General features: G+C 53.6%; 10 protein-coding genes across 10 annotated transcripts; 5 read left to right on the top strand and 5 right to left on the bottom strand.

Annotated features, from left to right (window-relative positions):
- Positions 1-1,263: 1,263 nt before the first annotated feature.
- Positions 1,264-3,374, top strand: MCYG_00288 (cell pattern formation-associated protein; the record flags this gene model as incomplete). Its single annotated transcript, XM_002850138.1, has 5 exons — positions 1,264-1,531; positions 1,620-1,804; positions 1,892-2,025; positions 2,049-2,717; positions 2,777-3,374. The coding sequence occupies 5 exons, from the start codon at positions 1,264-1,266 to the stop codon at positions 3,372-3,374; spliced, it is 1,854 nt and encodes a 617-aa protein (XP_002850184.1).
- Positions 3,375-5,112: 1,738 nt separating this feature from the next.
- On the top strand, positions 5,113-6,149 carry MCYG_00287 (conserved hypothetical protein; the record flags this gene model as incomplete). Its single annotated transcript, XM_002850137.1, has 3 exons — positions 5,113-5,556; positions 5,663-5,982; positions 6,038-6,149. 3 exons carry the CDS (start codon positions 5,113-5,115, stop codon positions 6,147-6,149), a joined length of 876 nt encoding a protein of 291 aa, XP_002850183.1.
- Positions 6,150-6,870: 721 nt separating this feature from the next.
- Positions 6,871-9,252, bottom strand: MCYG_00286 (DUF803 domain membrane protein; the record flags this gene model as incomplete). Its single annotated transcript, XM_002850136.1, has 2 exons — positions 6,871-8,436; positions 8,497-9,252. 2 exons carry the CDS (start codon positions 9,250-9,252, stop codon positions 6,871-6,873), a joined length of 2,322 nt encoding a protein of 773 aa, XP_002850182.1.
- A 939-nt stretch (positions 9,253-10,191) lies between these two features.
- On the bottom strand, positions 10,192-12,247 carry MCYG_00285 (conserved hypothetical protein; the record flags this gene model as incomplete). Its single annotated transcript, XM_002850135.1, has 3 exons — positions 10,192-11,470; positions 11,542-12,115; positions 12,178-12,247. The coding sequence occupies 3 exons, from the start codon at positions 12,245-12,247 to the stop codon at positions 10,192-10,194; spliced, it is 1,923 nt and encodes a 640-aa protein (XP_002850181.1).
- An 839-nt stretch (positions 12,248-13,086) lies between these two features.
- MCYG_00284 (conserved hypothetical protein) lies at positions 13,087-14,623 on the bottom strand (the record flags this gene model as incomplete). The annotated part of the gene is made up of 3 exons (XM_002850134.1): positions 13,087-13,842; positions 13,907-14,394; positions 14,446-14,623. The coding sequence occupies 3 exons, from the start codon at positions 14,621-14,623 to the stop codon at positions 13,087-13,089; spliced, it is 1,422 nt and encodes a 473-aa protein (XP_002850180.1).
- Positions 14,624-15,576: 953 nt separating this feature from the next.
- Positions 15,577-16,735, top strand: MCYG_00283 (MOSC domain-containing protein; the record flags this gene model as incomplete). Its single annotated transcript, XM_002850133.1, has 2 exons — positions 15,577-15,591; positions 15,656-16,735. 2 exons carry the CDS (start codon positions 15,577-15,579, stop codon positions 16,733-16,735), a joined length of 1,095 nt encoding a protein of 364 aa, XP_002850179.1.
- Positions 16,736-17,156: 421 nt separating this feature from the next.
- MCYG_00282 (serine hydroxymethyltransferase) lies at positions 17,157-19,185 on the bottom strand (the record flags this gene model as incomplete). Its single annotated transcript, XM_002850132.1, has 6 exons — positions 17,157-17,166; positions 17,394-18,534; positions 18,591-18,728; positions 18,782-18,875; positions 18,936-18,992; positions 19,078-19,185. The coding sequence occupies 6 exons, from the start codon at positions 19,183-19,185 to the stop codon at positions 17,157-17,159; spliced, it is 1,548 nt and encodes a 515-aa protein (XP_002850178.1).
- Positions 19,186-19,906: 721 nt separating this feature from the next.
- MCYG_00281 (conserved hypothetical protein) lies at positions 19,907-21,397 on the bottom strand (the record flags this gene model as incomplete). The annotated part of the gene is made up of 5 exons (XM_002850131.1): positions 19,907-20,120; positions 20,333-20,442; positions 20,558-20,811; positions 20,957-21,245; positions 21,293-21,397. 5 exons carry the CDS (start codon positions 21,395-21,397, stop codon positions 19,907-19,909), a joined length of 972 nt encoding a protein of 323 aa, XP_002850177.1.
- A 322-nt stretch (positions 21,398-21,719) lies between these two features.
- On the top strand, positions 21,720-23,352 carry MCYG_00280 (MFS transporter; the record flags this gene model as incomplete). Its single annotated transcript, XM_002850130.1, has 2 exons — positions 21,720-21,868; positions 22,005-23,352. 2 exons carry the CDS (start codon positions 21,720-21,722, stop codon positions 23,350-23,352), a joined length of 1,497 nt encoding a protein of 498 aa, XP_002850176.1.
- Positions 23,353-24,222: 870 nt separating this feature from the next.
- On the top strand, positions 24,223-25,034 carry MCYG_00279 (Ras2; the record flags this gene model as incomplete). The annotated part of the gene is made up of 2 exons (XM_002850129.1): positions 24,223-24,300; positions 24,354-25,034. 2 exons carry the CDS (start codon positions 24,223-24,225, stop codon positions 25,032-25,034), a joined length of 759 nt encoding a protein of 252 aa, XP_002850175.1.
- Positions 25,035-25,670: the final 636 nt, after the last annotated feature.

The following is a 25,670-nucleotide window of genomic DNA, read 5'->3' as shown; positions in this document are numbered from 1 at the left end:
CGCCCGTGGAAGAAGCAAAAAAAAAAAAGAAAAAAAGAAAAAAAGAAAAGAAGAAAAAAAGGCGCCAAAGAGGAAGAAAAGCAGCAGAAGAAGAGACAAGAACAGAGGTGAGAGAGAGATAATAGAAGAAGCAGAAGAAGCAGAAGCAGAAGAAGAAGAAGAGAAAAAAAAAAAAAAGGTCACGGAAAAGAAATGGATAAGCAAGTAATGTGATCTCCACCGCGTTGAACTTCTACTACTTCTACTACTTCTACTACATCTACATCTTCTCTCTTATTCTTCCTCTTCCTCCTCTCTGCCTTTTTGACTTGACTCTTGACTCTCTCTTAATTCTTTTCTTTTCTCCTTCTTTATCTGCATGGGTTGTGTATCTGCATCTGTTCTATTTACGAGTCCATGACCCTGGCTGCAGTCTCGCTCTTTGCTTCTGCTGCTCCCCAAGTCGGTTTGCCCGTCCCTCTCTCTCACACACACGCTCGCCCCAGAGTACATGTCCTTTCCTGCATGCTCCCTTCTCCTTGCTGTGCGTCTACATATATCTCTAGAGCCTCTATTTCTAACCCTTCTTATAGATATCGTTGGCCGTTGAGAAGTACAAAGTAGTAACATCTCATAGACGGAGCATTTGAGCAGACAACCAAAACCAGAAATCTCAGACCGGAAAAGGAAGAGAAGAAGAGAGTGAGAAAAAAACAAAAAAAAGAAGAGAGTGACTTCCACGACGTTACGACTTCACGTTCACGATTATATTTACTGTCCATTGCCTAGATCTGTTTGCTTGAGTTGTTCTCTTTCGGGTTTACCCATAGCATCAACATCTACTCTTCCGAGAGCAAGAGACGAAAAGACGAAAAGAAAGGAAAGAAACGTGATCAATTGACAGTTGGATTCTGACTGTCAACCTTTGAACATCCTCTCTGGAAATTCCCCCTTCAGTCTGAAAAGCTGGAGCTACCGTCGATTTCCCAGGTTCACACCCGGAGCGCCGTGGATCTTCCCTGGTATAACCACCACGCTACAGAACGGCCTCTCTTCTCTGGCGACAAGCTGCCAGCGCTTTCCTTTGCTCCGGCCGTCTCTTCTTCCCCTTCTTCCTCGCCCTCCACCTCTGCCTCCTCGCATCAGGACTCGGCCACCAGCCTCTCGAGCTACTCTCAGGCCAGCTGCGAGGCCAAGAGCCCTCCCTCGATCGCTGCAGACGGCGCGGGTGTCGGTGTAGGTGCTGGCGTAGGAGTTGGCGGGATCGTCCACTCGGCTGGAAGCATGAACCAGACACAGCCTTATATGGATGTGCAATCGTCGCATTTGGCCTCCTCGCAGCCATACTCGCAAGGGACGGCTGCTGAGAATATCTCGCACTACTCCCAGTACCAACAACCTTCCTTACTCCAGCCGGGTCCCACGGCCTACCCCCCCTCGCATAGCTACCCACAGTACGGGTACTCGAACGGCATCACCTCGCCACCCAACAACCAACCAGTGCACAATTCACTGAACGGTCAGGGTCCCGCTCAGATACTGCCACTTCCTCGTAAGATTTTTTTTTTTTTTTTTCACCCTTCGTGTTTCGTTCTTTTTATATCAATTATTAAAATATGTTGGGTTAACCGACTAAATAGCGTTAAATTCCACGGCTTCAAACTCTCATGGCTATGTACCGAATTCTACGGGTCAGGTTCAACCTTACTCGTCCCAGACTTTCGACACGACCGGTCAGATAGCACCACCAGGAGTGAAGCCTCGTGTCACGGCCACACTGTGGGAGGATGAAGGCAGTCTCTGTTTCCAAGTCGAGGCCAAGGGAGTGTGTGTCGCTCGCAGGGAGGGTCAGTTATCTCAGTAGCTTTCGGGTTATAATTTTTTCCCCCGGCATTATCTAACATCAAAATAGACAACCCATATGATCAACGGCACAAAGCTGCTAAACGTTGCCGGAATGACAAGAGGCAGGAGAGACGGCATCCTGAAAAGTGAAAAGATTCGACATGTAGTGAAGATCGGACCCATGCATCTAAAGGGCGTGTGGTATGTAGTTCTTCGTCATATAGCATCGGAGGAATATGGACTGACTATTTTAGGATACCGTTTGAGCGCGCTCTGGACTTTGCTAATAAGGAGAAGATCACGGACCAGCTCTATCCACTCTTCGTCCACGCCATTGGAAGCCTGCTATACCACCCTGTGAATGAAAACCGCGCCAATGCCATCGTCACGGCTTCAGATCGCAGACGTATCGAGAGCAGCCAGCCATTGGGACGTCCAGGTCCTGGCGGGCACCCTCCACCGCTACACCATCACCACTCGATGCAAAATCCAACAACTACACACATGCCTCAGCCATCGTCTCTCGCCACAATTCCTCACCCCATGCCCGGCCGTCCACCACTCGACCGCGCCCATACCTTTCCCACACCTCCTACCAGCGCTTCCAGTCTTGTCGGTATGCCCAACCAAGCTGGCTCATACGAGTGGAACGGTCAGAACATGTCAAATGGCGTCCAGAGCTCCCAGGCGCTTCCCCTCGAGTCTGGAATGAATGGCACACGGTCGATGCCAACCACACCTGCTACCACGCCTCCAGGTGCAAACATGTCCGCCATGCAAGCATACCAAGGCCAGTCCGGCTACAGTGACTCCAAGGCGTACTACTCCTCCGCTCCCCCCACACAATCGCACTACGCCTCACAGCAGCCTGTCTCTCAACAGAGTATCTCTAGGTATGGAAAATGCATACTCCAACTTATTTTACTCTATATAAACTAACCAATCAAATTAGCCAGGGAAACGGTCAGGTGAATGGGTCAACGGGTGCTACGACAGCGGAACCAGAATCCACGGAGCAGCACCAAACCACTGAGGGTGAATACATTAACGGCACCAACGGAACATACAACTCCAACCGTGCCTCCTATCCAGCTTACCCATCCACCCAAGCTGTTGGCACAATGCCCAGCGAACACACCCCTCTACCGTCAGAGATGGCTGCTCCTCCCCACCAGAACGGAGACAAACGTTCCTCGAGCACCTGGCCATCAACCTACACACCTCGATCAGGAGCTCCAAGCAGCGTCTACAGCGTAATGAGCGACACCCGGAATTCCCCTGCCAACAATGCAGGCACCGCAACATACCCGGATGCCTACTCCGCCTCAGCCAGCACACCGGGCTACTCTTCCTCCATCAACGGATCAAGCAAGCGTGGCCGCGACGACGACGACGTAGAGACTATCCCTCGCTCCGAGAGCCGTGGCGAAGACTCTGTTTACGAACACAAGCGTAGGAAAACACTGGTCGACTCCGGCGCCGGTCCCATTGTACCTGCTTCCATCAGCCTACAAAACGTACAATCCGGCAATTTTCCAAGAAGAATCTGACCATCCGAGCAGCCATGCTTGTAACCCAATACTATACAGACCCGCTCCCTTTGCCAACTTTGGCGGGCGGGCCGGCAAAAAGCTAACGAATTGATGTGTCCTTGACCTGGCATGGATTTAATATATAAACGTGAACAAAGAAAAATCAAGAACACCCGTATCCCACTTCGTCCACTGTCCTTAAATCAATTGACATGACATACCAATGAACGACACGACACGACTCCCCTGAACTTCAACGAATAACGAGCCTATCCCCCAAATCAAAAAAGATAACCCACCCTTGGAACAAAAAAAAAAAAAAAGAAAAAAAGCTGCGTTTGAAATTATATCCCTAACGACCGATTAACGAAAGCGAGTGTTACCCATCCATCAAGCCAAATGTCCGCTGCATGTTTTGAAAAGAAAACGTTACCCGCCATGTTTTTTTAATGCATCGATTTGAAGCAGCAATGTCAGCGTCATCGTCAGTCAGCGAAAACATCGAGTCCGTTATAACTTTTTTAGCCGTCAACCTCCGCCATTTTGGCATTGTCCTCTTTTCATTGAATTATGCCGCTCTTCCCTGCTCTTGGAACCACGGGGAGGTGTGCATATTCATTCCTCTACCGCCGCCATCCTCTTCGAACGTCCGCTTGTTTGAAATGGGAGGCATCCTCCCACCAGTCGATTTTCTTTTTTTTTTTTTTCATCTGCTTCTCATATCTCTTGCATCAGGAGTTTTAGTGATCTTTTTATCTTTTTTATCTGACTTTTTTTTTCGTTCCAATTCTATTCTTGCCTCTACTTTTATCTTCTTCACTTGGCCATTGCCTGTCTTGTCCTCTAGGAGCGGAATACTTGATCCCTCCTACTTATATTACCTTTTGCTCTCTCGAACCGCGCCTGCTCCCGACCTAGGGACCTTTTATGCTCTTACTTAGCCGACGTGCTACATGTGTTTTTATAATGACCCTGAACCTGACCTCCCCTCTGCTAACTAAACTGACATCCCATTGCAAAGCTACTTTCCTTTGGTTCGGAGTGAATTATCTGCGTCATATGTTGCGTTGCCGGTATCTAAAGTTGAATGATTGCTTACTGCCCCCTTGAAATGTGGTTTGATGTGACTCCTACGGCTGACAGCAACGGCTTTTACTTTCTTCGCTTCTCTTCCGTTCTTTTTGACCTCTTATACAATTCGCTGATTCTTTTTGTTGCTTCTTATTTTTCTCTGTCCGTACGTTTGTTGCCTTACCTCCCGCCACATCCTTGAAAGCTCCCCAAAAAATTTCCTTTTTTCGTTTCTAATGACCTGATATGACACGAATTTCCTACTTTTTGCTCTTGTCCTTCTCTAGTCGGTACATTTTGGAACTACGAGTATGCCCCTAGGGATCGATGTCAAACCAAGGTCTCCATCCAACAAGGGTAGCAGTAGCCAGATTATCTTATTTTTAAATCTTAATTTCTTACATTACTCCTTACATTACTCGACTCTCTTTCCATCTTCCGTCTTGATCTACGTCTTCATTTCTCTTTCATCTGATATAAGAAAGTTTGATAAGCGCGGCTAAGCATCACGTGAGCTGCAGGTGATTCTGGCTTGCTGCAAGAAAGACTAAGCTGGTTTGGGGCAAAAGACAACAATCGCGGTGCATACAATATCAGACAGACCACAGGAGGGCTCCAGGGGTGAAAAGAAGAACTCTGTAAAGAGAGCCGAGTCTGGCCTGTGGTATCGTATAAAGGGCTAAAGATGCCCTCTAAAGATACAAATATATCCCCATCCATACGCCAGATTCTCAGCATACCATCTACCACTGCCCTCGAAACATTCGACGCCTGGAACTCCGTGTCAACAGGCCATCAGCGCGCAGAGGTAAAGCAAACTAATTCCTCGGGCTGGAGCCAAGTGAGGAGCCAGAAACTATCAGCACAGTACGGCAGGGGGGGAAACCACGCTGCTAAAACCGGCAAATGGGCATGGCTGGATAAAGATGGACGCAAGAAACGTGGACCATTGAATGATGGGAACGGAGATATTCGCCATCTGATGGGCGGTGTTAAGAAGAGGAAGATTGAAGATGATGAGCTTGTGAAGCGGTTGAGTATGAAGCAGGGGCCTCATACGCAGGGGCAGGGACAGGGGCAGGTCGCGGATGGTGGCCCTGTAATGAGTTTGGAGCAGAGTAAAGGGGCAGTATGCTTTGATGAACGATATGATCGTACGAGTGAGTTGGCGCCAGCATCATGACGGAAGATATGGCCTACTAACGGTTTTATAAGCGAATGATACATCCACACAGGAACAGGAGGTTAATGATACCCATGAACGGAAGGATAAGCAGATATTCGCCAATCTAACGATATATATTAACGGCTCCACCATGCCACTGATATCAGACCACAAGTTGAAAAATACCCTTATAGACCATGGTGCGAAGATATCAATTGGTCTTGCCAGGAGGAGTGTCACGCACGTCATTCTCGGTTGCCCTAACGGGGAGACAGAGGGTAATAGTACCTGTTCCAGCGCTGGTGCTGGAGGAGGTCTTGCAGCTGGGAAGATGCGGCGTGAGATAACCCGCGTTGGTGGTATGGGTGTTAAGTTTGTTGGCGTTGAGTGGTTAGTATCTCCCTTCTCTCCTGCAGGTATAGATCGGCTCACCAATTTGGTATAGGGTGCTAGAGAGTATCAAGGCTGGATGCCGGTTGCCTGAAGCGAGGTTCGCGAATGTACATATTGCTTCGAAAAGGCAGAAGAGCGTGCTAGATTTCATGACGAAAGGGTGAATAGTGCCTTAATGTTCTTCTATATATTCAAATTGTTCTAATCACCGATACCCGTTGGTTTGTGTGTCTATCGCATCGGCCATCTATAAAGACAGTGAGCCCGCCGGAAAAAGACATCATCATCCTCGTCGACATCATTATACTATCACCGCCGGTCAAGGCAAACATCCATTGTCAAGTCAAGGTCAAAGTTGCAAATATCAAACCAGAACAGGAACAACAAGTCATCCATCAACATGATAGCAAACAAGCGCATAAAACGATTAACAATAACTTGAATAACGTCTCTGGTGCAAGGAGAGCGGGCTGAAATGCATCCATTAAAAGGGTACAAAAGGAGTTGCGGGCAGGCCGGAATAGGACGGGGCAGGGCAAGGCAGGCAAGAGTATAGACATAAGATGACAAAAAAACAAATAACAAAAGACCAGAGGCCACGCCGAGCCGCATATTAATGGCTTTCCCTACATACTCCGTACATTTTGCAAGATAAGTAATAAAGCGAATAAGACAAACAGGGGGAAGGCAAAGAAGTTAGAAAGTAGACCGTCAAAAAATAAGCACAAGGGCCGGACCGGGCCGTAAGTCAACGGGCCTGTCGTAAAGGTATGGAATGCTCAACTGCAGCGTGAGCATTATTGAAAACAAAAACGCCAGTAAAGAGCAAAATTGCGGCAACCAGAACGCAGCAATGCAATTTTCTTTTTTCTTTTTTCATCAATTTCATCTCTTGCTTGGGCCTTCTTTTGTGCCCTTGGAGTCGTTAAGGGCGCCGTCGTAGCTCTGTCTGATGTTTCCTCGTCGCTCTTTGCGTCCTCTCCTTGCTTCTTCGGGTGAAGAGGTCATGGCTGATAGAGGAAAGCTCGAGGTGTCGAATTTGGGGAACGAGCATGTTGAGTCTGAAGGGCCAGTTCCACGGTTATCTTGCTCTGATTCGCTCGTCAATGGACGCATGGGCTCTAGGTGGTGAGGTTGCTGGGACTGGGACTGGGACTGAAGCTCGGACTGAGATGGTGAGGGGACGTTTGAAGATTCACCTTCTGAGGAAGAGGAGGCGGAGAGGACATGGCGGAGAGAGTCTGAGGAGTTGCCGTGTGAGTGCCTTGTAACCTTGTCGGGGCGGGATTTGTTGGCTGGAGGTGAAGGGGAGCGAGTCTTGCCCTTGTCACCTGAGGAGAAGCCGAGTAGTTCTTCCTCTGTGGTCCGCTTGGAGTTGCTGCTGGCATGGGAGGCGTGATGGGGAATGAAGTGAGGGAGGTGCAGATGCGGTGTCTTTGTAGGGGTGCTTAGCCGCTCCGCCGGCGGAGCGGAGGAGGAATTTCGACGGAAGACGTTGAAAGAGAACTGTCGGTGGGCTCTATGCGGTGGAGGCGTAGGAGGGGGACTGCTCGACTCTGTTTTCTCCTTAATCTCGCTGCTGCCATTGCTGCTTTCCTCAACCAGGGGTGATTTCTCTTCCTTCCTGGCCTTTTCGTTGATTACGGAGTCGATGGTCTCGCTTCGTGGACGACGGATGGCCTTGTTATACTGGAATGCCTGGAGGAGCTCGTGACGGGTGAAGGGGTCAGACTCAGAGGGCCGTTCAGGCATCGACCTGGGCGAGTCGAGACGGCCATCGTTTTCCATGGGCTGCGGGGAGATGGTGCCGCTGGGTCTCCAGTAAGGGTGTAGAGCGGTCGAAGCACGTTTACGAATGCTGCCGATGAAGGAACCATCGAGGCCCTCTTGAGGAGTCCTGACTTCTGGCTCAGAGTAATCCGGGAAGCGAGACATGCCCAGCGGGGGGTGCTGGACCCTACGACGGGGGCTGGTGGCAGGCACGCCGTTCACGAGGGTGGTCCGTCGTCTGCGAAGACCGTCCCACTCGATGACCTCGTTTTCGCTGACGGGCTCGAGCTCGTCGAGTCTCTGGTCCATGTGGAAGCGCCTGATCTCTTCTTGCTCCATCTTCTGGCGAGGGGTTGATATGCGACGGATGATGGCAGCTGTTCCTCTGATGGCGTCTGCCTTGGGTTCCATCTCTCCTTCTTCCTGCTCGGCGACCTCACGCACCTGGTCGAGATCACCCTTGAAGACTGCGGCATCGGGGACGTCCTTGGCGGATTTGGATAGCTGAAGGAGTACGACTCCGGTACAGATCTGGAGGAAGCCCATGACGACGGTGGTGATGCTGATGGCGGTTCCCTTGAATCCCTGGAAGAGCACTGCAGAGGTGATGATACAGGCACTGGTGAAGATGACATAGTATGTAGGCGTCACCATGGCGGCATTGAACAGATTAAGCGCTTTCTACATGCCAAAGTCAGTAAAAAATCGTAAATAAAGATGATATTCGAAGCCCCAACGTACGTTGAGGTATATAATCTCCGTGAGGAGGGTGCCAATGATGAAGATGAGAAGGACCCAGAGAAACCACTCTTTGAACTGAGAGGTGCCCATGATCTGGGCAATGATGGCGGCTCCGAGCCCCTGGGTGGCCACAACGCTGAGTCCACCGGTGAGACTGCAGATGGTGAGGTAGACGAACATGCTCTTCTTGCCGTACCGGGGACCAGCCCAGATGGCAAGAAAGGCGGAGACGACAATGATGACGCCGGCAAAGGAGAGAAAGCCAGGCGTGAGGCAGTAGCGCTTCATGTCCTGGATATTGGCCACAGACGACTGCGTGGGAGCGTTCATGGCGATGATGACGGACCCGATGAGACAGTTGACGCAGCCGACTTTCCCCACGAAGCTGAGGCGCTCCTTGAGGAAGATGGCGGAGAGGACGGTGGTGACGACGACGGAGAGCGCGCCCAGGGGAGTGACGAGGATGGCATCGACAAAGGCGTAGGCGATGAAGTTGCAGAGCTCGCCCAGGATCATCAGGGACATGCCTCCCCACCAGTAGACGTTCTTGAGGTAGCCATATCCCTCGCCGGCCTCTTCGTTGTACTTGATGTTGGCTTTGAGCAAGCCAACCTTCTTGAGGACGAAGGAGATGCCGATGAAGAGGCCCGAGGAGACGGCGAGGGCGATGCCAACGGCCTTGAACGCTGGTGGACGGGAGTCGGGCGACCCCAGGGGGCTGCCAGAGCGAGCGACTAGGACGGACTCATCGAACATTGCGGAGCGTCAGCTCCTGGCCTGCGTGCGCCGTCGTGTATATCTGTAGATGAGTATATATATGTAGATGTGCGTATAGACGTAGCCGTTGTCCTCGCCGTGATGTTTGTTGACGTTGTAGCCGCTGTAAGGGGGGGGGGGGTTGAGGCTGGTTAACGGTAGAGCAGAACCACGGTACGTAGGAAGGGGAGCCAACTCTATCTCTTCGTCTGTGTCCGTAGTGTGTAGTCTGTAATTGCTCAGCAGTCATCCAGCAGTCCGTCACTCCATTCGAGATGCTGAGATGCTGAGATGCTGAAGAGATGAAGATGTCGCAGAAAGAGATTTGCAGGGGAAGAAGAAGAAGAAAAGAAAAGTGGCTGGTTTTAGCGCTGGCGTTTTTAGGGGGCGAACTTTGGGGCGCGCAAGCCTAAGTTATAGTTAAGGAAAGCCTAAGTTATAGTTAAGGCAAGCCTAAGTAAGCGTCGAGTTAGTTAAAGGCTTCAGGGGTCAGAGCCCGTTTCGGGCCCGTTTGGGGGCGGTTTAAAAGGCAAGGGCGCCGGCCACGAAGACAGACACGCAATAGACAGTGGATAGTAGATGTCAGAAGATATAAAGAGTCCAAGATAGTCGAGCATAGAGGATGTCAGAAGATATATAAAAAGAGCCCAAGTCCAGATCTCGTATTGGCATAGAGTACGGGCTGACCTGCAGATGCCCCATAGCCAACGACAGCAGATAGAAGAAGAAGACGAGAGAAGATGACAGGACGAAGCAGTATTACAGGCATATACAGCAAGAGTCGACCAATGGCAGACAGTGGAAGCAGTAAGTAGACATATTCCCTTCGCAGGAGAGTGCAATAAGACAAGACATAAGTAGACATGATATTAGATTAATATGCAACATTAAATCATTACCTCTTTCTGTTGTTATTCTTTTTGTTTTGCTTGCCCTCGCCTACTTATAGGTAGGCTTCCTGGTGCGGTTGACTGGCGGCGGCCCGTCGTCTGGGTAGGGCAGCCTGTACTTCCGGGGCGAGCCAAAGACGGAGACGGGCCTGTCTGGGCTGCGCGGAGGCAGCGAGGGCATCGACACGGCGGCCGCATGGACGTCCTCGCTGCTGACGGGGTAAGGGATGGGCGTCTTGGGCGGTAAGGGCGGCGGTTGTTGTGCAGGGCGCGCCGGCTGTACGTCAACGCTGTCACCATGATGGGATGACGACGGTCTTCTGTCCTGGCTCTGACGGGCGGGCGAGGCGGGCAGGGCCTCGGAGCTGCAACGGCCAGAGATGGGCTCAGGCAGGCCTAGCCCGTCGCCGTCGGCTGAAGGGAGGACGGTGAACTTGTCGTCGTGGGAGGCGAAGCTGACCGCCGTTGAGCTCTGCGACGTGCCTGGCCGCGGATGCTGCTGCTGGTTCTGCTGGAGGTGCTCGTCGGCCGGCAGCTCGATGGCAGGCAGCTCAAAGACGTTCTTGTTCTCGTTCTCGTCCTCGTCCTTCCTTGACGGTGATGGCGGCTGGGGGATAGGGGGAACAGGCCGGTTCTTGCGCTCCTCCAGCGTCTCGCCCGCCGCAAAGGCAGCAGAGCGAGCCTCCAGGCGGCGATGCATGCGGTCGATCCTCGCCAGCCGGACGGCAGCGTCGTAGTTCATCCGCTGCACCTCGTTCTTCGCCAGGTACATGCGGGTGTTGGTGCTGATCTCTGCCAGCCGGCTCCATTCGTTCATCCCAAACTCGCCCACGCCCACCTCGACGTTGAAGCGGTAGTAGACCTCCCGCGGCACGTTACGCTTCACCAGATGGTCCTTCACCATGAACTGGTGCGTCGTCTCGCAGCCCTCGATCTTTGCAATCAGCCGTCTCCTCGCTTCGGCAAAGTTGCCCAGCGAGTCTCGAAAGACGTCCTCCCACCACTCGTGAGCCGGCGCCGTCATGCCCTGCGGTCGTTTGCCCGTGCCCAGGCTGACGAAGACGCCGACTTCACGGCCGGGCCACTCGTTGACGACCGCCTCGTCGAGTATCTGGGGGCTGGGGTTGTATTTGCCCACCCCTTCGTCCAGGAAGATGTGCTGTCCGATCTGGATGGGCTTGAAGGCCAGTCCGGTGGCCGAGGTCGCACGTCCGGCCTGCCAGATCGTGCAGTTGAACTCCGGAGGAGGTTCACGGCGTGAATCGTAGGAGCGTAGAAGGACGGAAGAGCCGTTCTTTGGCGTCCCTTTGTACACGGCCGTCACGGCACTGCCCTTACTCCAGTTAGACTTGTCCATCTGTAGGCAGCAAAGCATATGCATATATGTGTAGATACTCACGTCTTGGTACGGTTCTCCCTGTTATCGTAGAGCTTCGCATTCGGATCCCCCCAGACATGTCCCAGTGCGGGCCCTCGATTGCTCACCGGCGACGTAGGCACGGAGGTGGTGGTCGTGCTAATGCTTGACCGACTCAGCCTGCGCTGCAGCGTCGCCGTCGAACCCACATAGCCGCTCCGCATAAAAGGATTCACACTCGCAGCCGTCGTCCCGTCGTTGCCTTCCTCCTCGTCCACCGTATGGTCTCGCACGCACTGGCGTATCGCATCTTCCAGCCTCGAGGCCTTGAACAGCGTGGTGCGGTACGGTATGCCGGCGATCGTCTTGTCCGTCTCAAACACCCGCCGAGTCATCCGGATGTACACTTCCTTACAGGTCTCGATGTCCATGCGCAGACGGCCCAGCATGAGAGCGATGAGCCCGCCGGTGCCAGTGCCCGCTATCAGGTCAAAGTGCTCGCATGGCTTGGGGATCTGGTCGCGGCGGGGGGCCTTGCCTTCGCATTCGACATAGGTCCGGTACATGAGCTCTTGTAGGATAATGAGCATCGAGTATCCTCTTACTCCGCCGCCATCTGCTCCCGTTAGTCTCTATCTTCTTCTTCTTATTCTTCTTCTTCAGCCTGGTCAAACTCACCTAATGATAGTATGCGTAGAGGAGGTCCCTTGGTGGTGTCCTTCCGACGCAGGCCAGAGGGGGTCTCCATGGCTTGCTGGTCGCCCGCGCAAATAGCACGGTTTGTCTCTCCTGGCCGTCTGTATCAAGCGAGATATCGACTGCACGAATGCGCCGGGTCTCTTAAAAAGGTCTTCCTCGTATCGAGCTGTGATACTATCAAATGCGAGTCTCTTCCGACGGCTGCCTCGGTTGGGCGTCCAGCAGCAGGATGCAGGTGTCCGATGCGAGTATAGCAGATAGGAAGGCCCGTGAGAGGTGTCGCAGGTATCCGTACGGTAGGATATTCACTGTTTCGCGTGTGTGAGATGTTTCTATAGCGAGCTGAAAGGATGGCGAAGTCGAAGGAGTTTTAAGATGGCGCTTCAGCTGTGGAATCTCGATGTTTCGGTGGCGTTGAAGCGCCAAGTGATGACGCAGAGACGATGTTGTAGAAGCTGATTATTATAGTAGACGGTATAGCAGTTATAATAGTACGGTAGGCGTTGATATAGATGCTATGTTGATGGTTATGGCTGCGGGTAGAAGACAAGGCATTGTTTTGCCCGGCAGGTTGCACGGCTTGACGGCGCCGTCAGCTGGTGCTACAGATCATGCAGCCATACATAAGACGATATAAAGAGAACAAGCAGATGAAGACGAAGTATAGAAGAGAAGCAGACGAAGAAGAAGAAGAAGGGCTGGTTCAGGGCAGAGTTTGTGGTAGAAGTTATCTTCATTAAGCTCATCGCCACATACAAGTATATTCGACACGTAGATATAGAGAGACAAGAAAACAGCCTGCGAAAGAGAAATAAAACATTATATTAAGTGCACCTCCAGGGTCGTATAGCTTTTTACAGCTTTGTATAGCTTCATCGCGACGTTAGATCACCTCCAGAAGGCAAGGGCCTTGCCTATATAGCGGGCAACGATAAGGGGGTCGTTCAGCAGTGGCGCCTTGTCGCCGCCCAGCTTGGGCATCTTCTTCAGTATGCCGGCCTTGTGCATCTGCTCGACGGTGTGATGCAGCGTCGCCTCGGTCGGGATGTCTCTGTGGGCACCGCAGTTGGGCGGCCAGTACCGTGGCTTCCACTGGTGGTCTTCCAGCTCGAGGCGGGTGAAGACCGGCAGCAGTTCTATCTCGTTAGCTTGTAGACACGACCTAGACAGGATGCAGTAGAACATACCCATGAACCACCAGATGATGGTCATATGCCAGCCTGCGCCTCGGCCGATGATGAGGGAGTCATGGTGCTGGAAGTCGACGACCTCGCCGTCCGGAACCACGCCCGAGGCACCGGCCTGGTTGCTGTTGGGCTCTGCGCGGGACTGGAGGATGCCCTCGATGGTCTTGAGGCAGTTCAGGGCTTCGGGCTGCCGGTCGTCAAAGGTCAGGGGCCCCGCTGGGCCGTCCGTCACCGACATGGCTTCCTCCAGCATCCACGCCAGCGGGATGTCGGAGAGGAGGAAGCGAGAGTTGTTCTCGTAGGCAAAGCCGCCGCCCACGTCAGAGTGGTTTCCTGCGAACCAGACCTCCTTGACCGTGGCCGTCGTGTCCTCGGATTCAAAGGTGAACAGGGCCGGTTTGAACTTCAGACGCCGCTCGTGGATAGACAGGGCATGGCGGACATGTTTGGCAGGTGACTATATCATCGTTAGACATGTATGTACGCATTAGTAAGGGGATGCCACGCTATACAAGACTCACCGGTGCGCAGTATCTGTATGCTTTATTTGAGAAAGGAATCTCGAGTGTGGCGACGCTGTTGACGCAGTCGAACAGGCCTAGGAAGAAGACATCGACCTCCTTACGGCAAAAGGTCACCTTCAGCTTCTGCAGATAATCCTCGACTTCCACATCCCTGGGCGTCTTCTTTTCCTTGCCCCTGATGCATTGCCATTTGCTGAACGCACCGTACACAAATCGGATCATGTCCTCGTTTCCCATGGACAAAAGACCGACGTGCTCGATCATCTCGGCCAGGAAACGAGCCGTGTAGGCGCCGCGTGAGAAGCCAAATATGTAGATGTCGTCTCCTGGCTCGTAGTAACGCATCAGGAACCGGTAGCCGCTGGAGACGTGGTATTCAAATGATGTCCCTATGGCCTTGTCGATGATCTCACTGATCTTGGACCGTATACGTCCGAACAGTGTGATCCCGCTGGACATGTTCACATCAAATGTCCCAATACCGGCTAAACAGGTTATTAGTATAACCCTGACAATATAATGTATATAAGACTCACGCTGGTAGTAGTGAAACTGCCGCTTGTCGTGTCGGTTCAGCATCTGGTAGAGCTTCACCACGTTGGAGTCCGATTCATTGCCGTTGAAGTGATTCCCGGTGCCATCGAAACAGAGCACTAGACGCCGTCCGGGATTCACGATACCCACAGTCTCCGTTCCTTCGTCCATGGTGGCCATCCCGTCAGCTCTGGTCGTATATTGGTATATATGGTGTACATGGGCATAGAGACCGGAGGGCAAAGCCGACTTATATACCCCCCAAACATTGAGACGCCCACCAACTGCATCAGGATAGTGTAGTCACCGAGTAACTCGCATCCAGCCCATGGATCCTCAGCCGCCAAAAAAACGAGAGATTGAGCGCCTTCGGCATGGCGTCCCTGTAATCCATCATGCAATCCATCACATACCCAGCTCTTGAAGAAACTTGGGGAGGGGACAGGTTGGATCTCGCATCTCTTAGCCCCGTTAGCAGCCAATAGATACGAGCCGATAGGAAGCCTGCGCGAGGCAGTGGCATTTCTAACCTATCTCCTCGTCGATATCAGTTGGTAGGGTAACAAGCAGCTTTGGTCAAGGCCAGGCTGGCTAATCATCAGCAGGAAGACTCTGGCCCAAAGCTCAGCTCCAGCAAGCCACACCGTCCGGGGGTCCCCGGCCAGCGAATAAGAAGGAATGCCTATCCGAATGGGAGATGCGAGGTATGGTTCGTCCTCAATTTCAAGATCATAGTTGCTTTTTTGCTGCCTTGGGGGTTGGGAGATAATTCTCTGCAACAGGCTGAAGCTGGATCATCTCGCCATCCTTTTTCCCTTCATCTTCTGATATTCTTGTCTCTGGTTGCCGTTTTGCCTTGTCTCATCTTCATGTATTATTATTCATCCTCCGACGTTGTATATGGCGTAGATGTTGGCGGAACAAAGAAGACCGAATATGGTTCATGGTCAACCCAAGGGCGTACCCTGTCCATAGCACAGCGTATAACTATAGAAGCATCTCCGGCCCCTCTCAGATTACTTCTCTTGTGTAAAAATAAAGGGTGCACCTTGTAAGGCTGAAGGCAGGCTGTACAAACTCTCATCCTCTCTTGTCAGGGCCAGGAAGGATTCTACTTGTCGAGCGCAGTCAGTATGCGGGTCTCGCAGGTATGTATCATATGGATGGCATGTGAATCAACTGGCCGCGCCTCTCTAACAGCCAACATGGTAGATATATGTCTATCCTATCAAATCCATGCGCCCGACGGCGCTGAGCTCGTCGAGAGTGACATCCAATGGACTGCCGTACGATAGGATGTTCATGCTGCTCAAGGTCAAGCCGGACGGCCAGCTGCAGAACATGCACATCGACAAGTTCCAGCAGCTAGCGCTCTTCCTGACTGATATCAAGTTTCCATCAGCAGAAGAAGAAGAAGAAGAAGAAGAAGAAGAAGAAGAAGATGGTAGAAGAGGGTGGATAACGGTGACTTACAGGGGCGCTGCCGGTCCTCATCCGCGGTCTGGCGTTGGCAGCAAGCTGCGCATCCCCTTGCGGCCAGATACCAGCAGCCTGAAGCGGTTCGAGGTGATGATGCACCGTAGCCCGACGACGGCATACGACATGGGCGTCGAGTACAACAGCTGGTTCTCTGCCTGGCTGGGGTTCAAGATCGTCTTTGCTTACATAGGAGAGAACAGGAGGTTCGCGCTGGGCAACATGGCTGCTTCCACCGATGCTGGTGATGGATGGATATCCACCATCTCAAGCAAGATACCACCTATGTTGCCTGGCCTGGCCGGACAGGAAGATGCATCGTCCAAGGTGCTCACCTTCGCGGACATGGCGCCGTACCTCGTCGTCTCGCAGACCTCCGTGGACAACGTATCTGCCCGTCTGCCGCCGGGTGAGGCCATGGACGTGACCAAGTTCAGGCCCAACATCGTCCTGTCTGGCGCACCGGAGGCGTTCGAGGAGGACTTCTGGGGAGAGCTGACGGTGGGAGAGCATGTCAGGGTCCAGCTGAGGAATAACTGTGTGCGCTGTGTCAGTATCAATGTTGATCTTGATACCGGGGCACCGCACACAGGAGAGGCCGGGACCGTGCTTAAGAAGCTGATGAAGGACAGACGGGTCGACAAGGGGACCAAGTACAGTCCTGTCTTTGGACGGTATGGCTTCCTGCACCAGAAGAAGGGCGATGGCGCTGCTGTCATTCAAGTTGGTGACGCCGTGAGGGTGTCCAAGATCAATGCTGAGCGTACTATTCTCCGTGAGTTACTCGATCTTACCTTGTATATGGAGATATACTAATACGCACACGCAAATAGAATGGCCAGGAATGACAAACTGATGGAGCATCCGTTTATTGCAACTGTCTCGCTGTTGTCTGCTGCCTGGTAAACTTAACCCCTTCCCCCTATTCCGCTGGTCATCACAGCCAGCCATACAACGTCCTACTCTTTGGTATCACTCACCACCGTCTCCAGCCTCTCAGTTCGAGTATGAGTAGCTCCGATCTAATGTCGTACTCAGCATACCCCTTTAGAGTCGGTATGGCTCTGATAACATGGCCTCTTCATCTTCCCACGGACAGCAACGTCCGGACGGAATGTTGTATGATTATGAGTTACTATTCCATAGGTAAGGGGGGGTTCATGAGCTCCTGGTCGAATTCGTTGAACATTTCGGTGCGTAGATATGAGAGATGATTACTGTTTCTACTTATGTTTCATTATTTGTATCTACGGGGTAGATCGGACTTGATAAGAAAGTTATTTTCTATGTTATTTGCGGTTTAGTTTGATTGAACCAGGGATATCATTGAAATACAATAGCAAGGTCAAGCAGGAACCATCCGTACAAAAAGCCATTGTTGAAATATACATAAAAAAAAACAGGGGGGTAACAAAAGGATAATCTTTTTGCTCGTCATTCGTTGAGGAGTAGCTCTGCTTACCGGGTGGCTTACTCGCTATCGGTCCATGGAAGGCTGAAGGTACCCACCCAGTCCTCGACTTCCTGTCTGAGCTGTACGATCTCCGAAACCTCCTCGCCCTCGCCCAAAAAGTCGTGGAAGGCCTTGAGGCTGCCGGGGTTCTTGCGCTTGTTGCTTTCGGCGTGGGCGCGCGCGGCCTTGTCGAGTTTCTGGGTGATGGTGACGGCACGGTCGACGATGTCGGCTACGCGAGCAAAGTCTTCCTCTGCAAAGCCGCGGGATGTCATGGCCGGCGTGCCCATGCGGAGACCGCCGGGCTTGAGGGCGGACTTGTCTCCTGGCACGGTGTTCTTGTTGCTTGCCACGCCGCAGAGTTCGAGGACTCGTTCGACGCGGGCACCGTCGACACCGCGGTTCTTCAGGTCGACGAGGACGAGGTGGTTGTCTGTGCCGCCGGAGACGATGTTGTAGCCCAGGCCACCGGAAGAGGTAGGGTTTCCGAGACGGGCGGCAAGGGCCTGTGCATTGCGGAGGACGTTTGTCTGGTACTGCTTGAAGGCAGGGGTCTGAGCCTGCTTGAGGGCCACGGCGAGAGCGGTGATGGTGTGGTTGTGAGGGCCCCCCTGGTGGCCGGGGAAGACAGAGGCGTTGATGGGGTTTTCAAGGTCGTAGAACTCCTTGTTACCTTTGGCGTCAGTGCGGCGGAGGCCCTTGCGGAAGAATATCATGGCGCCACGGGGTCCACGGAGAGATTTGTGGGTGGTGGTGGTGACGATGTCGGCGTGGGCGAAGGGGGAGGGCAGGACGGAGGCTGCCACCAGGCCGGAGATGTGGGCCATGTCGGCGAGGAGGTAGGCATTGACGCTGTCTGCGATCTGGCGCATGCGAGGGTAGTCAATCAGTCTGCTGTAGGCAGAAGTACCCGCGATGATGAGCTTGGGGCGGTAGATCAGTGCCAGCTCGGCGAGCTTGTCGTAGTCGATGAGCCCGGTGGACTCGTCGAGACGGTAGGGGACCGTCTCGAAGTATTTGGAGATGGCGGAGATCTTCTTGGTGGGAGTCTGGTATCCATGGGAGAGGTGGCCGCCATGGGGGAGGTCGAGGCCCATGAGACGGTCATGGACGTTGAGGACGGCCGAATAGGCACAGAGATTGGCCGGAGAGCCGGACAGAGCTTATTAATGTTAGCGTGGATGCGCATCGTACGATGCCAACAGCGCCTGAACCTACCCTGGACGTTGACGCCCCAATCCTCCGGGTTCAGCGAGAAGGTCTGCAGTGCTCGTTCCTGGCAGAGACGCTCAGCCTGGTCGATGAACTCGTTACCTCCGTAGTATCGTGCTCCCGGGTATCCCTCCGAGTATTTGTCTATTACACCGAGGTCAGCTGCGGCACTCGACATGTAGCCACGGAGTACCGACTCTGCATCACACTGCCTAGGGCATCGAGAACGGCCTGGCTGGTGAAGTTCTCTGACGGAATGAGGTTGATAAAGTGCTTCTGACGGCGTTTCTCCTACAGCTCCCCGACGCGCCGGTTAGATAACGCCGAGACGGGAGATGCGAGGGAGCGTACATTCTGTATTATCTTATAGATCTCCGGATCTGTGGTCTGCAAGTGGTCTGCAAGCTCCTACATGCCTGTTAGCAGCCGGCATAGCGTTCAATGGGTGAAATAACACTCAATCGGCGGGTTGTTGTAGTAGATAATGACATACATTGTGGTTGCTGGAGGAGCTCTGCCACCTGACGAACTGTGCCGGCCTGGTGTATGATCGAGGGACGGCGAACCGTCTGGCGACGTCTCTGGCACACCGCAGAGACATTACTGTATATCCGTATCGGCAGGCAGAGAGAAAGACGAAGTTGTTTGCTGTTGTGTCGTTTTCGATATCTTTTTGAAGTCCAACTTTCGGGATCTTCATCTTATTTCCTTTCTCGGCGTTTCCCGCGGAAAGCTGACTAACCGGGACTTAGTCATCCCGCGGACTACTCTTATACATTACATAAGTACATCATGTGACCCACTTTCGACTTTTTCTTTCGCTTCTTCGACTTTTTTCTCTTCGACTTTTTCTCTTCGACTTTTTTCTCTTCTTCACACAACTAAATCCAAAATGACGAGAGGGCAACTTCAGATGCAACGCTCGCCTTCTTCCCGGGATCCTCTCTGCGAGGTCCATGGGAGGTCGCCTGCGGGTGCTGTGGACATGTCCCGGCCCCATCATCACCATCCTAACAGGGACAATGTGAGATCTTCTGATTGGAATACCATGACAAGTTGTGTATCTTCGAAGAGTAACGATAAGCAGCCGGTCTAGCCACGAACGCCAGCCAGAGGAGGCCTGAGAGTGCAGCGAGACCGGCCCCCTTGGGTGGAGAGAGATTAAAGGGCACACTATACGAAGTGTCAGGTAGAGTGCATCATATCACAGCAGACAATACTCCGTACATCAGTCGACTTTTATACTAGCATCTGCACTTTGCCGTGTAAGACTCGTTCGCTGCCACTCCTGTTTGTACAGCTGGATAGGACGCCATAGACATTCAGTAGCCTTTACATGGTATGAGTACGGACAAGAGGGCCATCGCATCGACATCCATGATATCCATGACATCCTCTCTGTTTCTCCCCTGTCGCCGTCCTGTCGCCCGTCTTCCTCGCCGGTCACGGGACCAGTTAGGCTCGTAAGTTACGGTGCCTGGTACGGTCATGTAAATACCGTAAGATACGTCTTGTTCCACAGCAACGCCACCGTCGCTGGGCGTTTCTGGGCAGTCAGCCTCGGTCGGTATAACAAGAGGAGTGGCATCAGAGTTGGTGGCGCCCGATAGTGGCAAGTCACCTTTGACTCTTCCTGTGCCACTTGGGCGTCCGTCGATCCCGCCGTCGTTTTGCGTCTTTCTTTGCGTCTTTCTTTGCTGGTGGAAAAAGACCCGCCCGTATCAGGCGTTACGCGTACACGCACTTACCAGGCACTCCTTTTTTCCCCTTTGACGACCTTCTTTATATCTTCTCGTCTTTCGTCTTCTTCTTCTTCTTCTTCTTCTCCAGCAACGAACAAACATCGTCCAAGTCGCTCCTTTACAGGTTTCAAAGACCGTCCACTCTTTCATCTCCCAACTGCCACTGCCACTGCCACTGCCACTCCAACACCGACGTAACTACACCGTCAAGACTACTACAACATGCGTTACTCCGTCGCTACCGCTGCTGCCATGGCCAGCATCGCCTCTGCCTCGCTCATCGGCACCGGTGTGATGCCTGAGGTCACCACCGAAGTCGTCACCAGCTTCGTCACCTTCTGCCCAGAGGCCACCACCCTCATCCACGGCTCGCAGACCTACACCGTCACCGGGCCTACCTCGCTCACCTTCACCGCGCCCTGCACCGTCACCCGCACCATGACCTCCAAGACCATCACCGAGTGCACCTCCTGGTATGTCTCTCTCTCTCTCTCTCTCTCTCTACTGTGTAAAAGGCTGTATAAAACTGACTGTCGTAGCCCCAACCCCCCGCCCCCAACCGGCCACCGGTGTTCCCCCAGCTCCAACTGGCGGCAGCAACCACCTCCATCTACGAGCCGCCAAACCTACCCCCAAACTCTACCGCCCAGGTACCCCCCAATCGGGCACTGCCACCGGTACCGGTACCGGCATCATCACCGCTCCCCTCCCAACCTTCACCGGTGCCGCCTCCCGCGCCGTCGTTGGCGCCGGTGCCGGTCTCGCCGGTGTCCTCGGTCTCGCCCGCCCTGCTGTTGTAGGTTGGCCCGTTCTTGTTCTTGGGATTCGGGGGGATCAGCGTGTTGGTAGAAGGCCTAGTCGACGTAATTGGTAGTATTCTATCTTGATAATGCATAATACCCTTGTAACCCTCTATCTTCTATGTGTAATACTGTCAAAAGAAACGCTCGCCACCTGTCACGTCACCGTCGCCGTCAACCACGAAGAGTAGTATCTTTTAACTTCCAAGAAGCCCCTGTGGAGATCGTTTCGCCCCGTAAACGAGATTGCCACCAGCCCGCGCTTGTTCATCCATCCCCTTGAGATCTGTAACCGATCTATGACACGAGATCGATCTCACCGGGTCGCCGTCTCTCCCGATATACCTATACCCCAGGAACCGTCCGAGAGATGCAACGTCGGCCAAAGTCTGACACGCTACCCTTCCCGCTATAAGGCCAGAGGCGAAGGCCGGAGATCCACAGCCAAAGGGCCTTGGTATATAAACATGTATATGCCGTGGCCGGTTCGTCCTGTAGGAGAAACTGGGATAAGTTGAAAACCGGGATCTGCTTTTTACCATCCTCGAGACGCCGGGCTGCCCGCCCTGTCGAAGGAGGCGACGAGAGGCAAGATGGACGACTCCAAGAGAGAAGAGACCGCAGGGAGTCTCCGGCTGCTCAGCGAGGAGGAGCTGGCGCTGGAGCGGACGCTGCGGCGCAAGATAGACGCCCTCATCATGCCGCCGGTCATCCTCGTCTACCTCATGAACTACATCGACCGGTGAGTATGCCATGACGAGATGCCATGACGAGATGCCATGACGAGATGCCATGACGAGATGCCATGACGAGATGCCATGACGAGATGCCATGACGAGATGCCATGACGAGATGCTGACGAGATGCTAACGGGATAGGAACAACTACGCTGCTGCTCGACTGCAGGGGCTGGAGGAGGATCTCGGGCTGGTTGGCGCGCAGTACCAGACCGGCCTCTCCGTCCTCTTCGTCGCCTACATCCTGATGCAGGTCCCGTCCAACCTGCTGCTCAACTACATGGGCCGCCCCTCGCTCTACCTGGGCGGCTTCACCGTCGCCTGGGGGGCCGTGTCGGCGCTCACCTCGCTCGTGCAGACGTACCCGCAGATGGTGGCCTGCCGGTTCCTGCTCGGGCTCGTCGAGGCCCCCTTCTTCGCCGGCGTGCTCTTCTACCTGTCGAAGTGGTACACGAAGCGGGAGCTGTCGCTGCGCATGAGCGTCTTCTACTCCGGCTCCCTCGTCAGCGGCGCGTTCGGCAGCCTGGTCGCGGCGGGGATCCTGGACGGGCTGGCCGGCGCCCGCGGCCTGTCCGCCTGGCGATGGCTGTACATCATCGAGGGGGCCGTCACCGTCGCCGTCGGGCTGGCCGCCATGGCGGTGCTGCCCGACTTCCCGGATACGTGGAGGCTGCTGCCCGCCGACCTCCGGGCCGTGGCCAACAAGCGGCTGGCCGTCGAGGCGGCGGAGGCAGACGTCGACGTCGTGCCCGGCGGCATGAGCCAGCTCAGGGGCCTCCGGCTGGCCATGACGGACGTCAAGACGTACGCCATCGCCGTCGCCTACATGTCCATCACCGCCGCCTCGGGCTTCCAGAACTTCTTCCCGACCCTGACGGGCACGCTGGGCCACTCCAGGGTCGTGTCGCTGCTGCTCGTCGCGCCGCCCTACCTGTTCATGCTCGTCTACAGCCTGGCGCACTCCTGGTGCTCCGACCGCATGGACAACCGCTTCTGGTTCTTCGTGTACCCGATCCCCATCACCCTCGTCGGCTTCGTCGTCTTCATGGCCGCAGACGGCTTCGGCCCGCGCTACTTCTCCTTCTTCCTCATGGTCTTCGTCTTTGCCCTCAACGGGACGCTGTACGGCTGGACGGCCAGCGCCATCCCGCGTCCCCCGGCCAAACGAGCGGCCGCCTACGCCTTCATCAACTGCATGGGCAACTCGGCCAGCATCTGGACGCCCTTCACGTACCGCGACCAGGACCGGCCCCACTACCGGCTCGCGCTGGGCGTCGCCGTCGCCTGCCAGCTCCTCGCCACCGCGTGCGTCGTCTTCCTGCGGTGGTACTTGCAGCGCCAGAACCGCGAGCTCGCCCGCTACGAGGCCGTCGCAGTCGACCGCCTGACCGACAGGGAGATGCTCAGGCTGCGGCGCACCGCTGAGGTCGAGAACGTCGACGTCCACCGGGCCAGGCTCCTGCAGCTCGGCTTCCGCTATCAACTGTAGCCCTCTCTATCTACTTGTCTCTACTTGTCTGTACGTCTGTATGTCTTAATGTCAGTGTATCTATGTATTGTTATATCCGTAGCCCGATGGCGGTCACGTGTCATCCCTCGGAAAAAGACGAGCTTCTTTTCTCAACTTCAACTTCGCCCTTCATCGTCCTTCCAGCCTTCAGAACTTCCAGCTTCTCTCCTGTCAGTGTCAATGGTTGCTGGCGACTCCCGTCCCTGTCCGTAGCCTCCCCGTTCGCTCGCAGCTTCAGCAGCTCACAGCTACAAGAGCCCCCTTCAAGGAGCATCCCCGTCCTGTCGTCGTCTGCGCAAAGAGACACCCCCCCCCCTTCGACGCCCAAACCCGCGGAACAAGCTCAGTATATCAGTACACTCCGGGGGGTTCGTTGCCCTCTCCCTTTCTTTTTCTTCTTCTTCTCTTCGCCTCGTGCAAGCTTTCTCTTTTAGACCTCCCTCTCTGTCATATTTATATTTATATTTTTTTGTTTTTTGCCCTCAGCTCCCCCCGTTGGCGTCGTCCGGACGTGTTTTCGCCACGGGGCGCAGCGTGGATCTTGCCGTTCAAGAACATTCCACTCTTCCCTCCCAGGCTAATTTAGTTCGCAGATATTCAAAAAGGCTGCATATAGTTACTTCATACTATCTGTTCTTGTGCTCAGAGTCCATCTGGCGCCACTGTTGAGCCATCAAGCTGTTGATTCTTTTGCCCTCCGGTGAGGACTTGCATACCCGCGACCCGTCTGGAACCTGATCCTCCAACTGAAAAACAACTCCTCCCTCTCCTCTCTGCTCCTTTCATTTATTATTATTATTTTTTTTAAAGAAGAAAGACAATAAACAAAAATTCTTCGGTTCAGCAATCATGGCGGGGAAAATGACTCTGTATAAGCTCGTTGTCTTGGGCGATGGAGGAGTGGGCAAGACAGCTCTTACAATCCAGGTTTGTTGATATCCTTTCCAGGCTGGCACAGGGTATAGAGTAACAAGAGGCAGCTCTGTCTGAACCACTTCGTCGAGACGTACGATCCGACCATCGAAGACTCATACCGCAAACAAGTCGTCATCGACCAGCAGTCGTGCATGCTCGAGGTCCTCGACACCGCCGGACAGGAAGAATACACCGCCCTGCGCGACCAGTGGATAAGGGACGGCGAAGGGTTCGTTCTGGTATACAGCATCACCTCGCGCTCTTCCTTCACCAGGATACAGAAGTTCCACCATCAGATCCAGCTCGTCAAGGAATCTGCAAGCTCCGGCTCTCCCACTGGGGCCAGCTACCTCTCGTCCCCTCTCAATTCCGCCATCTCGACCACCCCCGCCGGCCCCGTTCCCGTCATGCTCGTCGGCAACAAGTCGGACAAGGCCGTCGAGCGCGCCGTGTCCTCGCAGGAAGGCATGGCTCTGGCCAAGGACCTGGGCTGCGAGTTCGTCGAGGCCTCTGCTAAGAACTGTATCAACGTCGAAAAGGCGTTCTTCGACGTCGTCAGGCTCCTCAGGCAGCAGAGGCAGCAGCAGCAGCAGCAGCAGCAGCTCAACCGGCCGTCAGACCGGAGGACAACCGGGTTCGGCGGCCAGGGCGGCTCCAACAGGGACCTCAACGGATCAGAGTATCAAAAGGCCCTGCGTCCCGATCGATCAAAAGCACACAGAGGCGTCAAATGCTTGATTCTCTAGAATCTTTGCCTCCAACGTCGATTCTTCCATTTGTCCTCTTTTTATTCGCTTTCCGCCGTCAATCCTACACCGTTCAGTCATACCTTCTTCATCATACCCTCTGTTTTTTTTTTTTTTTTTTTTTTTTGGATATTCAGATTTCCCCCGGTGCCAACCCGCTACACCACGGCCTTGTTTTCGTTTCCTTCGGTTCGTTGCCATTTTACAAACTTATACACATCTATTATCCTTCTATCATCCTTCTATCATCCTTCTATCATCCACCGTCTATCGAGCTACATACCTGAATCTTTTTTTTTACATGACCTGATGATCTATACGAACGAAGAAGTTAATTATCCTTTTTTATTTCTGTTTTCTCTTTACGCGGCCGCCTCTTGTCTTGGTTTTTGCTTCTCTAGCCCAGGAGTTACAGGACTTTCTCGTCTGCATTAATCAAGTGGGGGAAGAGGAGAATCTACGGAGAACTTGAGCAATTGGATGGATATGGGGAGGTTGCATGCCGGATGTGATGGATCATCGGAACTTGCGGGACTGCGGGACTACAACCTGAATGTGAGAGACGTTCTATCTATATATTTCGCCTTCTTTTCTTTCCTCTCTACCCCCTTTTCCCCCTTACCTTCGTCCTCTGGA

Source organism: Microsporum canis, genomic scaffold, assembly GCF_000151145.1.
Source record: "Microsporum canis CBS 113480 supercont1.1 genomic scaffold, whole genome shotgun sequence".
Lineage (NCBI taxonomy): Eukaryota > Fungi > Ascomycota > Eurotiomycetes > Onygenales > Arthrodermataceae > Microsporum > Microsporum canis.
Note: the sequence above shows the minus strand (reverse complement) of the source record. Positions and strands in the feature narration are given on the sequence as shown.